General features: G+C 33.5%; 2 protein-coding genes across 5 annotated transcripts in view; one reads left to right on the top strand and one right to left on the bottom strand.

Moving 5' to 3' along the window:
• LOC143248937 (venom protease-like) overlaps positions 1-11,755 on the top strand; it is a 45,963-nt gene extending 34,208 nt beyond the window's left edge. For 2 of the 3 annotated variants that reach the window (XM_076497953.1, XM_076497951.1), the window contains 2 exons: positions 861-1,027; positions 11,309-11,755. In XM_076497953.1, coding sequence (XP_076354068.1) covers positions 861-1,027; positions 11,309-11,491 — 350 coding nt within the window. In that variant the 3' untranslated portion in view covers positions 11,492-11,755. Of the gene's footprint in view, positions 1-860; positions 1,028-8,363; positions 8,488-11,308 lie in introns of those variants that run through there. The other variant, XM_076497952.1, reaches the window with a different exon arrangement.
• LOC143248939 (uncharacterized) lies at positions 8,630-11,031 on the bottom strand. 2 transcript variants are annotated; one of them, XR_013027293.1, is made up of 2 exons: positions 10,244-11,031; positions 8,630-9,712 (listed from the first exon to the last, which is right to left on the bottom strand). XR_013027293.1 is itself a non-coding variant. In XM_076497959.1 (2 exons), exons 1-2 carry the CDS (start codon positions 10,700-10,702, stop codon positions 9,500-9,502), a joined length of 480 nt encoding a protein of 159 aa, XP_076354074.1. In that variant the 5' UTR covers positions 10,703-10,963; the 3' UTR covers positions 8,630-9,499. The 2 variants fall into 2 exon arrangements, 1 of the variants encoding a protein (XP_076354074.1); XM_076497959.1 differs by having other exon boundaries at positions 10,436-10,963.
• Positions 11,756-15,417: the final 3,662 nt, after the last annotated feature.

Genomic DNA, 15,417 nt, shown 5'->3' on the forward strand with positions numbered 1-15,417 from the left:
AGATAAATTATTTTTCCTATTTTTCTTGTTAAAATAAAGCTGTGAAACACACTGTAGAAATCATTTGCTAAGGCTAAACAATCACACGACGTCTAACTTCACATCTTCTTTAACGTACGTTTTTCTTGACTGAATTTCACTTAACTTGTAATCGCTTGGTCTCCTATGTATAAATATATATCCTTTGCCTAATCTGAATCCTCGAATGTGCTACAAACTACGAGGCGTTATCATGTAATACTCACATGAAGAGAAAAGCTCAGAGGTTTCAAAAAATATGAAGTCAACAATACTACAACAATTAAAATACACACACGATGTATGACTCTTTTTGACTTCCGTAGCGAAATTTGTTATAACTATAAACTTTCAAATAATTTATTTTAACTCTGTTAATATAAAAAATAAATAATTATTAAATATTATTATTAAATGAACTAAGTAATAACTTAAGCTAAACAGTCCTCTGTACCCAACAGTTAAATTAATTATTACCTTCCACAAAGCAAGTTATTAAATTAGCGTGTGTGTTTTCTTCTAGCAAAGCCACATCGGGCTATCTACTGAGCCCACAGAGGGAAATAGAAGCGCTGATTTTAGCATTATAAATCTGGAGAATTTCCGCTGTACTAGCAAAGGGCATTAAATTAGCATCTAATGAGGTTATTAGAGATTTAATAACGAAAAAGAAAGAAAGGGAACATAATGTAACATTTTCTTTCATACAGCTTTTTCCACCTTAACTAGTAACCTTAGCTAGTATCTATAAATGACAGAAATAAAAGTGTATCCACATTCTAATTATAAAAGTGTAAAATGCTAGTAATTTAAATTTCACCATGTTTGTATCATGTTGACAGGTGGTCCTAGTACTGATGTTCTCCAAGAAGTACATGGTATTCCTGTGATTTCTTCGAGAGACTGTAACAGAACTTACACACTTTTCCCACGTTCTCCTTTTATCCGAGGTGTTACAAAAGAATTCATCTGCGCTGGGCTGGCAGAGGGCGGAAAAGACGCCTGCCATGTAAGCTAATGCTTTCATTTCTATACATATTACCTGCCAGGAAAGCTAACACTTACGTATCTACGTATATTACAAATGAAACTTGTAGCACACAATGATTTTCACACAATCACCTTTTAACAGTAAAAGGCAAAGTTGCCTATTTGTTACCAATTGCATAATCTTCTACCGTATTCACATATAAAATGTGTCTCAAGGGTAAGTTATTTTTTTAATATGTTTTGAAAATTATTTTATATTTTGTAAATCCCGTTCCAAAATTCCTTATAAGAACCTCTTTAAAATAAGGAATTAACTTTCAAAAAGTTAGATTTTAATGTGTTTTGTGATATATGATTGTACATGAAAATAATCCATCACCAAGTACATGTTAGGGCTAACGATGTAAGGAAATACGGATCTAAAGAGCTTATCGGTAACTATGAAACATTGATAAGGTTACAGTTTGATTTTGTCAGGGATATGGACAAGAATAAATTGCGAACATGAGATAATAAGTAAGTGTCACTAGGTTTAAGCGACAGATATAGATCAATATGGAGTGACATGCAAGTAGGCTAGACCAATTTGTGAAATAATCTTATTGGGAAAATTAATCTTTTTGGAATAGATGGCTTGCACTTAAACAAAACAGGAGCTATTAACTCAGCTGTAGCGGTAAACTAGGACTATATAGAGATAAGGACTAAGATGATAGTAAAATAGGAAATATAACTGGCAGGAAAACACGTACAACAGGCATAAAACATGAACGTATTTTAAAATCTTGTTACTATTATAATACTAGAGGTATTAGAAATAAAATTGAGTTCAAAGCATTTCTGAAAACTGAGAATTTTAATATTATGGGTATCACTGAGACTTTGGATTTGAGCAATTTTGATAATTTTTTTTAAATATCAGACTACAGATTATTTACTAGAGACAAGGTATTGAAAAAAATGGGTAGGAGTAGTTTCATATGTTAGAAGTGAATTGCATCCTGTTGAGTTAAGAGCATATTAAAGAAAATAGGACTGAGGTTGAGTCAGAATTAGTGTTATTGGATATAAAGGGAAAAGTCTTATAAATGGGATTTGTAATAGACATACAGGTCAAAATGTGGAAGTTAATAAGAAACTGTATAATGAGCTCAAAACGATAACTGAAAAAGGTGTTGTTATTAGGAAATATTTTAATTTCAGGAGAACTAACTGGAAAATTTTCAATTCTGACAGGGAGGGGGATAGATTTTTGGAAATTGTTCAGGATAGTTTTATATACCAGCTGGTGATAGAACCTACAAGACAGGAAGATATATTAGATTTAATAATAGTATCCAATGTGAATATGGTAGAGTTGTGGTTGGTGAGTACAAAAATTGCACTCTTTGGTGTAGGATATCACTATATTTAGAATGTGAGAATTTCCAACTAAAGAGTTGGAAGAGGATCTTCAACTGATGTGGGAAGCATTTAGAGAAACACTAATATGCATATAGAACAAACGTATCCCTTATTCCCTACAAGAAAAAGAGACCAACGGAGCAGAACAAGCCAGTATGGTTTAGTAAAGATTTAAGGTATCATATCAGGGATGTACATAACACATTCAAGGAACTTAAACTTACAGGAAATAACAAGGACTTGGAGGAGAATAGGACAAAGAAAGATATGGAGTTAAAAAAGAAAGTTAAAAGGGCAAAAACTGTATATGAAATATAAGTTATTTTCTTTTGTTTTTATTCCGTGCAAAGCTACACGAGGGCTATCTGCGCTAGCCTTCCATAATTTAGCTGTGTTAAGACTAAGGTAAGGCAACTAGTCGTCATCACCCACCGCCAACTCTTGGGCTACTCTTTTACCAACGAATAGTGGGATTGATCGAAACATTATAACGCCCCCATGGCTGAAAAGGCATGTTTGGTGTGACGGAGATTCGAACTAGCAACCCTCAGATTATGAATCGAACACTTTAACCCGTGGCCATATGAAAGACAGAGTTAAATCAAAGGATAAGGAATTGTTTAGGTATATGATGGGTAAGGAAAATGTTTGAACGGGGATTGGGCCTCATACAAATGACAGTGGGCAGCTTATCTTGGAAAACTATAAGATAGTAAAACATATTAAATTAAGTGTTCTCTTAAGTGTTTACGAAGCAAAATACAAGTATTACGCCTCAACCGAGCACTTAATGTGTGAGGAACTTATTAATATAAAAAATATTATTTTAAGTGCTGAAATCGTAAGAAAAAGTTGGGAACCTCAGAAAATGATAAATATCCTGGACCAGACAACTAAATTCCTAGAGTTTTAAAGGAACTTAAATATTTTATTTGCGAACCGCTGGCTAATATTTTTATAAGCCATTGAATAGTGGAAAAATATTAGAAGAGTGGAAGTTGGTTAATGTTAGTGCAATATTTAAAGGGGATGACAAACATTGTCCAGGAAATTATAGACCAGTTAGTCTTACATCTGTAGTTGGGAATGTTTTGGAGAGTGTGAATAAAGATGCATTACACTTAAAGAGTTTAATATAGTGTCAATGAGCCAACATGGTTTCACTAAGGGAAAGTCTTGTTTAACAAATCTTCTGACATTTTTTGAGGATGTTACTGCAAGAGTTGATGAAGAAAATAGCGTGGATTTGGTTTATCTCGATTTTAAGAAAGTTCCTCGCAAAAAGACATGTTAAAAAGATTAAATCTGTGGGTGTGGCGGAAGTGTTATTAAATTGGATAGAAAACTGACTAGAGAGCAGAAAGCGAAGAGAAGTAGTAATGGAGTCACATTGGACTGGATCACAGTTACAAGTGGTGTAACTCAAGGCTCCTGCTAATTCATCTACTGCTTCTGATATTAACTCTGGAATGATTAACAAAATTTTGAAGTTTACAGATGACATTGAGATTTTTGGGGTGGCTCACTGCATCAAAGATACTGCGGACTAACGTGGAGATTTAGATCATTTGATTCATTGGGCCCTTCTTTGGCAGATTATATTTAACTACTGTTACGATCCAGTATTATCGTGCTGTATAATACATAACAACAATATGATAAACTTTGTAGTTTTCAGTTTTATATATTATAGAATAAAACAGAGATATCAAAAATTAACCTTTGTAGAATAATTTACAAAAGCGTACAGTACAAAAAGATAACTATTTCTTGGTAGATCTACCTTGGAACTGTCTCCCCAATTCAACGTAATCACTTCAAACGTAGTATGTAGAAATTCAACTTCAGGTTGTAAATTAAAAGTTTAAATTCACGCTATATGTACAATTACAAAAATTCACTGTTCTAATGTCCACTGTTTTAAAACTTATCGATATTTTTCAAAAAACGGTTTTCAACAGTTCTCAAAAAACGCAAGAGTTACAGAAGTTAAGACTAAATATTAAACGTACCAACTCTTTAGTGGCAATCAAAACGCTAATAATAGTTTATAACAAAAACCCATGGTTAATATGTAACCAAACTTCTCAAAAACACTTCTCAGAGCCTTAACAGAAACTTGAGACTTTATTTGTAGGATCCCAAACAAACCTATTACAGATAAAGCTCATGTCAACGACCGTTAGTTACACATCAATGTTACACATCACATAAGTTATGTACAAAAATACGGCATCGTTACATCTTTCCCCTTAAAAATATTCAACAAATTCTTAATAATTTTTTATATATTTCCAGAAAGCAAACTTGCTCGACATACAGAATATTACTGTTTACAATATAACTTAAATGTACAATCTGAATAAAGCATCTGTCAACACGTTCCCTTTTCGAGCAATATGATTTATTTTTAAATTAACTGTTGGAAAAAAAAACTCCATCATAAAATCTCTAATTTGTTCGTTTATTTTTTGAAATAAAACCCAAAGGATTGTGATAAGTAAAAACAGTACTTAAATTACTACCAAAATAAAGTTGAAACTAGGTCAATGTCCAAAGTAATGTCAAACATTCCTTTTCGGTAGTTCGGTAATACTGTTGACATTTGTCAAATTTCTTTGAAATCGAGGGTACAAGATACAAAACTCAATCAGAACTTTGTTGTAACAATAAGCTTCTACGTCTATATCTGAAGCATCAACAGCTATCTGAAAATGTGTAAAATCTGGAGCTTTCAGAATTGGTGAGCTTTTCAACACTGGCTTCAATTTTTCAAGTGAATTCTTACACTAATCACACCAAACGAATTTCTTATCCCTTTTTGTCCAATTTATTAAAAGAGAAAAAATTGTAGCAAAATTATTAACAAATTTTCTACAAAATCCAGTCACACCAAAAAAACTCTTAATTTCACCCTTAGTATTTGGTTGTAGAAAATTTGAAATAGCTTATATATTTGTCTGTTTCGGAAAAACTTGACCCTGATCCATAGTATGACCTAGATAAGTATGTCGCGCTTTGCCACATTCACGTTTATGTAAATTAGTAGTCACACCCATTCTTCTCAACCTAGTCAAAAATTAACGAATATTTTACAAATATTATTTCCGTGAATCATCATACATGCATGTATCATCTGTATAAGTCAAACAATTTGACATATTTTCAATGGCATTTGTAACAAATTTATTTGATAGAAATAGCTTCGGAGTACCTAGTTGCCTGCTCTTTTTGTTCTAGGAAGGGGCCCTACAATATTCACAATTCCTCTAGAGAATGGTTCTTTCACAGAAAGAATAGGTTTCAAAGGTGCCTTGCAAACTTTGTTATTAAGTTTGCCAACTATTTGGCAAGTTTTACAAAATTCAGCTACATCTCACCTTAGTCCAGGCCAATAAAAATGCTGCATGAGTCCCATCTTAGGTTTCAACTCCAAAATGACCAGCTAGGGGTAGGTCATGTGCTAAAGATATAATTTCTTCTCTATAAATTTCAGGTGCAACAATTTGATTTTTATCTTTTTAAATACCATTAGCAGAAGTATTAACATCCATCTACTTTCTCATCAGTAGCCACCCAGAAAGTACTAACAAACAGGGTGTTTCTCTGCATCCTCATCTGACACGACTTGCTCCGGAAGAAATATCAAACTCGTATCCTTTTTCTATCTTTCAATCAAAGTTTGCTTATTTGCCCTAAATTTCACTGATTAAATTGAACTATCTTCAGATTCTAAATCTACAAAACATGTAGTGCTCAAATCAAAACTGTCATTCGGGTCTGAATTTTTATCCAACTTAGCCTGACATTTGTGATCAGACTCTTGACTAGCCATAGTCTGTGACCAGTACAAGATGGAAATATTTCTGGAAAAGCTTTGTTCAGATCCTCTGTCTTCTCATCTTTAACAGTAACATCCTGCACAATCGGTAAGACATAAACCTGGTCGCCTGCAACTCTTTCAATGGCATCACAGCATCAAACCCAACTTTTACAGGACCAGTAACATAATTACTCCCTGAGTGGATCCTATACAGAGGTACAAAAGTGTAATTACCACAATCACAAAGTTTGGGCTGCTTCAGTATCTCTAAACAAAGTATTGGTCACAGGGGTACAAACCACAGAATGACTAGCATTAACGGATGAAACAAACCCCTTGCAAAAAAACTGTCATGCACTTGGATCCATTAGAGTTAATTGAGTTGTAAAAATTGCTTCCATTAGATTTACTACTATTTTTGGTGTAAGTTTTTCTTGTATTATAGTTTTGGAAAATTTGATTTGGAATTTCTAGGTCTCTTGCAATAATAAAAAATGCATCAAACGTATCGATATTTATCAATACCCAGTTTTCAACAGTTCTCAAAAAGCACGAAGCCTAAATAATTTCAGAGGTTAAGGCTAAATCTTAAACTTCCTAACTCTTTAGAGTCGTAAACAAAAACTTATCTATAGCCTACAACAAAAACCCACAATTAATATCTAGGTTCACAATTTCTTTCCAGTTTGATACAGAAAAATTGTCTGAAATGTCCACTCAAACTCAACTAAATCAAACTTCTCAAAAAACACTTCTTTCTATCTTAACAGAAACTTGAGACTTTTTTATATGGAATACCAAACAAAACAATTACAGAGATAGCGCATGTCAACAAACATCAGTTACATGTAAGTGACCAGGTGACATATATACAGCACCTCTCAAGTAAGTTTGTTACAAAAATACGGCATTCTAACACTATCCAGAATGTGAGCTGACGATGTAAGTTTTCAAAATTCAACTTATTGTTACAATTTAAATGGAAATGCATATTATACTGTGGTTGAAGAAAAAATCTTGGTGTTGTGATCGTACAAAACACTTAAGTAATCTAAACAGCGGATTGGTTTGGTTTGAATTTCGCGCAAAACTACACAAGGGCTATCTGCGCTCGCCGTTCCTAATTTAGCAGTGTAAGACTAGAGGGAAGGCAGCTAGTCGTCAGCACCCACCGCCAACTCTTGGGCTATTCTTTTACCAACGAATAGTGGGATTGACCGTCACATTATAACGCCCCCATGGCTGAAAGGGCGAGCATGTTTGGTGTGATGAGGATTCGAACCCACGACTCTCAGATTATGAGTCGAACGCTTTAACCCACCTGGTCATGCCGGGCCACAGTGTATTGTAGCTACCACTACAGCTAATAGGGTTTTCAATAGCATCTACAGAAATATTGAATACAAGACAAGATATGTTATTGTTTCACTGTACAGGTCACTTGTAAGGCGTCATTGAATTGTTTAACAAGATTTAAAGAAGAGCTGCTAGGATGATGGTGGGAGAAACTAAAATTTATAAAGGTGTTTCCTCTATAAAGGGAGAATGGCCAGAGGAGATTTGATTGAGGTGTTTAAAAGTATTAATGGTACTGATAATATATATCCGTCAATCTTATTTGTGTTAGTAGTGAAAACATTAAGACAAGGGGTCATAAATTCAAACTTTGGCAGCGTATGAGTCGTCTGCAGTTTAGACGGTATTACCTTTAAAACAGGGTGGTTGACTTTTGGAATGAGTTGCCTTCAAGGGTGGTGGAGGCAGAAAATTTAACTGGGCTTAAGAAACAATTGGATGAATACATGAGCAGTAAGGGGTGGTTATAGTTGGAAGCTATAAGGGACATCTTTGATGGGCTAATGAGTTGTTTTTGTCCCTTTAACATTTTATGAAATTATAGTGACAAAATAATAATTTCTAATAATTCTCATATTTGAAGTTAAGAAATCACGAAAGCGAATATGTACACTAAGTGCCGCAATGTTTTCCAAAAGAAAATTGAATATTTACAAAAATAAGATTGCTAATAATGGTCACTATATTCCTATTTTTTCATCAATAGGTTTTGTTTTTTAAGTAATTCTCATTAACAGCATCTTATTTAACTCGGTTTCTTTCTGATATCAAGTTTTTGATGGATGAAGAAGTTTATATGCTCTACTGAAAACCACTTAGGAGGATGATAGAAACATGGAAATATTACTACACCAGAACTAAACGAAATGAACATAATTTATCGCTGAACGTTGATATAATCAAATAAAATGTGTTTGTTTATCAGAAATTAGAAGAAACCATGATTTGTTTATTTCTTGAATATTGAAACACCTTATCACAAAACACAAAAAGTTCATCTCTTTGGGACAATGGCATATATGGTTGAATTAAAGGTGAATTTTACAGAAAAAAGAAAACTTTGCAGTCAAAAGAACTACTCATACTGATTAATTTTGCAGGTTCACATTTTTTATAAAAAATATGTGCTAATAAATGAAACATAGAACTTTGTGCAGAAAGAGCCCTTTCCGAGCGGCAATCCGAACGTTTTAGTTTTTACGTTTGCCGCTAGGAAAAGTACTGTGACGTAATAGTTACCAAACAAACCGCCAACCTCAGCGCATTGAATGTAAATAAACATAGCCACTGCATACAGAGAAACAGAGGTGGAGACTGTTTTGACTTTGTGTTCTGAGCAGTGTCGAGTAGCGCCATATCAATTCGAACCTAGAACAGTTACTTTTGACACAGATCTGACAAGTTCTAGTGATGAGGACGGATCCACGAGCGAGAGTAGCGGAACTGTGAGTGATACTGATAGCGCCCAGGCCGGTTGCGAGTCGGTCATACCTCCAGTGGAACAATGGTAAGCCTAAGTCATGACAACAAATATGGTCTGTATTATTTCACGTGCAATTTTAAGCATCTCGAAACCTGTCTGGTGTTTATAAATTATTGGTATCACAGACTTGGGTTTATTTGTTTCTACTTTGCCGACTATAGTAACTAATACTCGGCCCTTCCACAATCATTGTACCGGGTATTTATGACTCTAACAAAATGAATTTCAATTATACGTCATAATTCTGTCTATAAAATCAAACTAGATGTAGCAGTCTGAATAGTTAATTTAATATTACTATAAATGTATAATTTATATGACATATTACGTATGTTTGTACAAGGTGTAGGTGTGGTTTATGCGAGCAGATGCCAACCAGGAGAGAGTGCGTTTCTTGTCGCTCGTACGACAAAGTGTCAAACCGATTAAAAGATGAAGAGTGCATTACCCAGACTCGAAGCTTTGATGGAAATTGCCTGAATATCGATGTCTTGGAAGCATCTTACAAGAGTCTGAACAGACACACTCTGAAATGAGTCAGCTCTAGAGTCTTGGCAGTTATCATCAGAGGTGGGCTGAGTCACACCTTCCTCTACAGAAGTAGGCACTGTGTCATCAGCAGCACTTTCCTCTAAAAGCTGAAGAAATAAGATTATATATTAAAACAACATGCTTTATGAGGTTTATGAGATTTACATTTAATATCACAATGTCAAAGTACTGTGTTAAGATTAATTTTATTATGATGAGTTATGAAAATATGTTATGGAGTTTATATTTGAATTTTTACAAGTCAACAATTTTTTTTTTTAAATACATAACATGTACTTGATTACTTCAACATGTTCAAGACAGTCTTATTTTAATTTATCTTGAAATGTTAAATTTGAAAAATGGAATTCTTCAAACTTTTCCGTATTTAAAAATTATACAAAACATCTACAGAATGATCTACCAGCTTTTAAACTTGGAATATACTCTATTTGGGATATATGTGTCCACTGTCTAGACTAAGAAATCAAGGTTTCACTGACTTTCAGGTGCCACAAATGCAAAACACGCTCATGAATGTGAAATGTGTATGTCTAGTTACATTCTTCAAAAACTTCTACTTTTTAAATTATAATATTATACTAGTTATTGTTTATCGCTTTATACTGCACACATACCTTTAAGTTTGTTCTTTTCGTGATGGCAAGGGATGGCTTCAGAGGGGTGGAACCTATATGCTGCAGACTGAGATAAGTCCCAAGCTCTACACGAGGAAAGATTATGGGGATGATCCTGTCTACAAAAACTTCTACTTTTTAAATTATAATATTATACTAGTTATTGTTTATCGCTTTATACTGCACACATACCTTTAAGTTTGTTCTTTTCGTGATGGCAAGGGATGGCTTCAGAGGGGTGGAACCTATATGTGAGATCCGACACAAAACATGAGCGTTCAAAGTGATCTTGACAAAGCTTTGCATGGTGTGAAGGAGTCCAGTTCTTCCTATTGACCATCCGCACCTACTGTTGCCACCTTGCCGGCTCCTTCTCCTTGCACGGAAACGAAAAGAAGCTTTTGCCCGATGTCGAACCGTTTTTACAACCATAAGCAACGCAGTAAACCATGTTATCATAAAGCAAACATAAAGTCATATCAAGACAAAAAATAATCTCATAAAGTATGTAATCCGAAAAAAGCACCGATAGATTTACATAAAACACCAGCACTGAAAGGAACAAAATGGTCGGCGTGCAACGAAGCGTGTTTGGCAACTAGTACGTCATACATGTAAAACGTCACGGAAACAGCCGAACGACCGAGAAGAGCTTGAGTTCGAGGACCCGCATATTTTGTTTCATTTTTTACTCCAAAACTAAAGTGTTTAAAAATGTAACCACACAGGAATTATACCTAACCAAAGTAGAGTTTCTAAGGCAATTATTAAATTTATTGAAAATTCACCTTTAACAATACCAAAACACATGTCAAACAGGTGTGAAAAAGATTTTAGTCTTTTTTTTTTAGAAGCAAGAAACAATGGTGTGTATTAGTCATACTTTATAAGTATATGATAAAAGTACTGTATTCAATACCCAAAAATTACATTTTCACTGAAGCAAGAAGTAGTAACTAAGATATTCTTAAAATGTATGATTTTTCGTTTTTATGTATAGTTGACTAATTTCACTATAATCGGTTTAACCACTGACTCCGTGATGTGTTTTTATCTTTATAACAGGGAGACTCTGGTGGACCACTGATGATAAAAGAAAATAATGAAAGATGGACCGTTATCGGAATTGTCTCGTTTGGATATCGTTGTGCTGAACCCAATTATCCAGGAATTTACACACGGATATCGTACTTTATGGACTGGCTAGAAGAAAGCATAAACCAATTAGCTTCAAAGAAGACACAGTAGGTCATGCGAAACAATTGGATTTTACCTTTAATTGATTTTTTTTTGTATTGATGCCTAAATCTATGTATTTTGTTAAAAAAAAAAAAAAAAGCTCTTCAGTATTTTATTTTACATATTAATGAAATAAATTTTTAAGGTATACAGTGTATTAAGATTAATACTATTGTATACAGTGTATTAAGATTAATACTATTGTACTTTATTATCCTTTCCATTTATTACACCCAGAAATACTCGTGTGATAAAGATTATAAATATTTTTCCAGTATATTTTGTTTGTTTGAAATTAATCACACAACTAAACAATGGGCTATCTATGCTCTGCCAACCACGGGAACGAAACCAGGTTTCTGGCGATGTGAATCCACAGACATGCCGCTGTGCCAGTGGAAGCTTTCCAGTATGAAATATGATACCTATGTATATGTATATCAACACTATTCTGTTAGAATAAACAGCTCAAATAACAATGCACAGGAGATCTACAAACTCGTTTGAACATTGAGAAACAGTTTATAAAAACATTATTTAATCCATTGGAATAATTATGTATGTAATATAATTACCATGTATAGGGTTAATCACACTGCAGAAAACCTTTGTTCCAACTCCAGTACTATGGAATCATTTCCACAATACTTCACTATGCTAAATCTAATAGTCACAAGTACGTATTACTGCCATTGTAATAGAGCAATTTTGTTCGAATAGGCTTCTGTGAGAGATAAAGAGACCAGTCTTAGACCAAACAACTTTCTAACATCCTATTCCCTCCTTCCCTCTGAAAGTTTCTTTTATTTCTTTTGAATTTCACGCAAAGCTACACGAGAGCTACCTGCGCTAGCCGTCTCTAATTTAGCAGTGTAAAACTAGAGGGAAGGCAAATAGTCATCACCACCCACCGCCAACTCTTTTACCAACGAATAGTGGGATTTATACCACTATACCACGGTTTCCAAGATTTGGTTTACAAAATAAAGACACAAAAGTAATTGGAACTACATTTCCTATGTGGTCGAACGAAATTGCCGTGATTCCAGTTTTTTTCAGCTAACTTTATAAGGAAAACAGCCTTTGATTTTGAAATGTTGTTAGAAGTTCTCGAATTTTTTGTGGTTTTGTTTATAACCTCAGGATATATGCACAACTTCCCCACTTTTTTTGGTAAAAGGATTCTCTTTTGCAGCCATTAACTTTTACAACTCAGATGAAAACATTGCTCCTGATCGGGTTAAAAGGGTGGAGGTAATTTCATAGCCGGTTGCTCTTTTGAACGGTCTTGTGTGTAAACTTATTTTGCTTCTGTGAAAATCAATATAAGTACACATATGTGAAATGATAAATTTTTGTCTATATACTGTTTAACAAGTTTCATTGGAAAGGTTTAATACCTTCCTCAACTAGAAGTATCCACGACAGCGTTGCACTTTTAAATGCCCGTGGTTTCGATGTGGCACATAAAGTGGCTACATAGCCTGTTTGTGAACCTAACACATTTAGTTCACATCTACAGTCATACATCAAAGTATTAGCATGTGTAAATCATTCTAATGAAGTTTTTTTAAAGACAAAGTTTTAAATAAAGACAAATCAATTACTATGTAAAATAAAGCTTTATACCAGTGACACATGATCTATAAATTGTTTGTGATAACATAACAACTGCACTGCATACCCTGTGTACTACAATTTGATGTCTAGGTCAAGTCGTTGTATTGTTAACAGTACTAGTTCCATAAACCTTCTCCAAGTTTTCGTATAAACTAACTTTGACCAACACCAACTTTTAGTTCCGTGAACTTGTCATTAGGTATTTCAGTCTTACTGCTTGTACTTCTGTTGACCGTATACTGATGTTAAACTTTTCATGTGGTTTTAGAACAGCGATTACAGTTTAAATTATCAATAATGGGGTGACTGTATTCTGGTCCAGATCATTTTCACACGGTAAAAGGATATTGTTTCCGCAGTCTTTTCCAGGCGATTCCTTTGATCTTTTTTATTCATTTAAGAAAGATACTATTGTTATGTTGATAATAAAAGTGAATTAAAATAAAAATGTTTCTTACATTTTTATTCCCCCCACAGGTTTTTCTGCTGTGTGCTGAGCAATAACACAGCCTAGTTTGAAGCATGTATGAGGTTTAGATCGTGATCCGTGCATTCACCTATTATTCAGCTGATATAATACTTTTAAATATATACATATACACATACCCACAGGCTGATGGACGGTGTACCTCCACGGTAATGTGGGTCCTACATCATCAGTCACCTCCAAAACCTAGGGTACATTTTATATCCAACGTAGCTTATACCCTAGAATCTTTTTAATTATTGCAGTTTGTTTATTTTTTAATTTATTTTTATTTCGGCTTATTTTTAGGTTATAACAAACTAATGTGAATAATTAAAGGTTTAGATTTGCTGTTTTTAACACAGTCCTTCCTTTTTATTTTGTTTACTTAACTTTTTATCAGTAACACACATACATAAGTAGATGCACATACATTTATTATAAATACTCTCGCATAAGACAAAATCATTATACAAGCTGAAAACACACGTGCAAACGATTTCTCTAGAAATTAAGTGTAATATAGATCAAAACACGTAATGAGCGTTTGTGTTATTCTTCATTTAAATTTTATATCAGGAACTTTGTGATTAACATTATACAACAGTGAAAGTAAAAAATATGTTGAACATTTGATTAAGTTCAACAGTTGTAAAGTCACAAACCCATAAATTAAAGTTGCGAGAAACTAAGATTCTATGTTTCCTAACACAACTTGCATGACCAGAAGAATGTAAATTAGGCGTCGCTTCAATTAAAATAAAACAGAATTGATAGTGAAATGATACGAAGATCTTTATTCCAAAAAGCAGTAGCATAAAATGTTGTATGGTAACTTTATGGAAACTAAGCTTTTTACAACTTGTTGATTGTTTTTCAATAACGTCTTATACTAAAAGTAAAACTTGCCTCTTCTCAACTGTACACCCTTAGAAACTTAATGAAAAATATTTTGTAGGGTTTCAGCATTAGAATTTTGGCTATTGTTCTGTTGAATAATATCTTATCCATTTCTAACACATGCTCCTTCATTAGTTTCTTTAAGACAGAAATTAAGTATCAGACCTAAAAAATCAATGTCCCTTTTTGGAAAATGTAATGTTCATCTGTTTCTACTCAGTGTCTCATTCTGTACTATTTTACAACCCCATTACTGTTCTCCACAAGAACCGTATATTTATTAGACTCCAACAGATAACAATCATAACAATAAATTACTCACTAAATCACTAATATTTTAATAAATGTTATTATACAGTATTATTTGTTACCTTAGTGATTTCACTTATGGTGAGAGAAATCAAAATATCTGTACATCTAAAAATTTATTTATGCAGTACAGCAGCTCGTAGAATGACTGTTTTTTTCCATGTACAAACTTTTAGCTCATATACCATCTCTTGACCAATTTGAAATCTAATAACAGCCATGGCTACTGATGATACCCTCTTGTTTATACACCAAAAATGTGTATAGAGTTTATGTTAGGCAACAAATAACTTAGATGTTTTTTGTTGTTTTTTTAGTGCTGAATGTATGATCTACTTACATACTTAAACACTAACTTGGACAGCTATACTTTTAGAAATGTGCAATGGCAAACCTTCAGAAAGCAATCTTGTAGTATACAACTAGAAAGTAATCAGTCAACACAATTTAAATGTTTTTTTTTTCCTTGTTTGTTTTATAGTTACTTTATCACTATGAAAAATTGTCTTTTGACTTGCTTCACAACACAATCCCCATAAGGGCAAGTAAAATATCCTGCTTTATAATAAAAGTGACAGCAAATAACAGAGTAAAATTAATTTAGTCACAACTCAAAGGGATAATACTGTTCAAGTTCTGT

This window comes from Tachypleus tridentatus, chromosome 4 (assembly GCF_004210375.1).
Source record: "Tachypleus tridentatus isolate NWPU-2018 chromosome 4, ASM421037v1, whole genome shotgun sequence".
Classification (NCBI taxonomy): domain Eukaryota; kingdom Metazoa; phylum Arthropoda; class Merostomata; order Xiphosura; family Limulidae; genus Tachypleus; species Tachypleus tridentatus.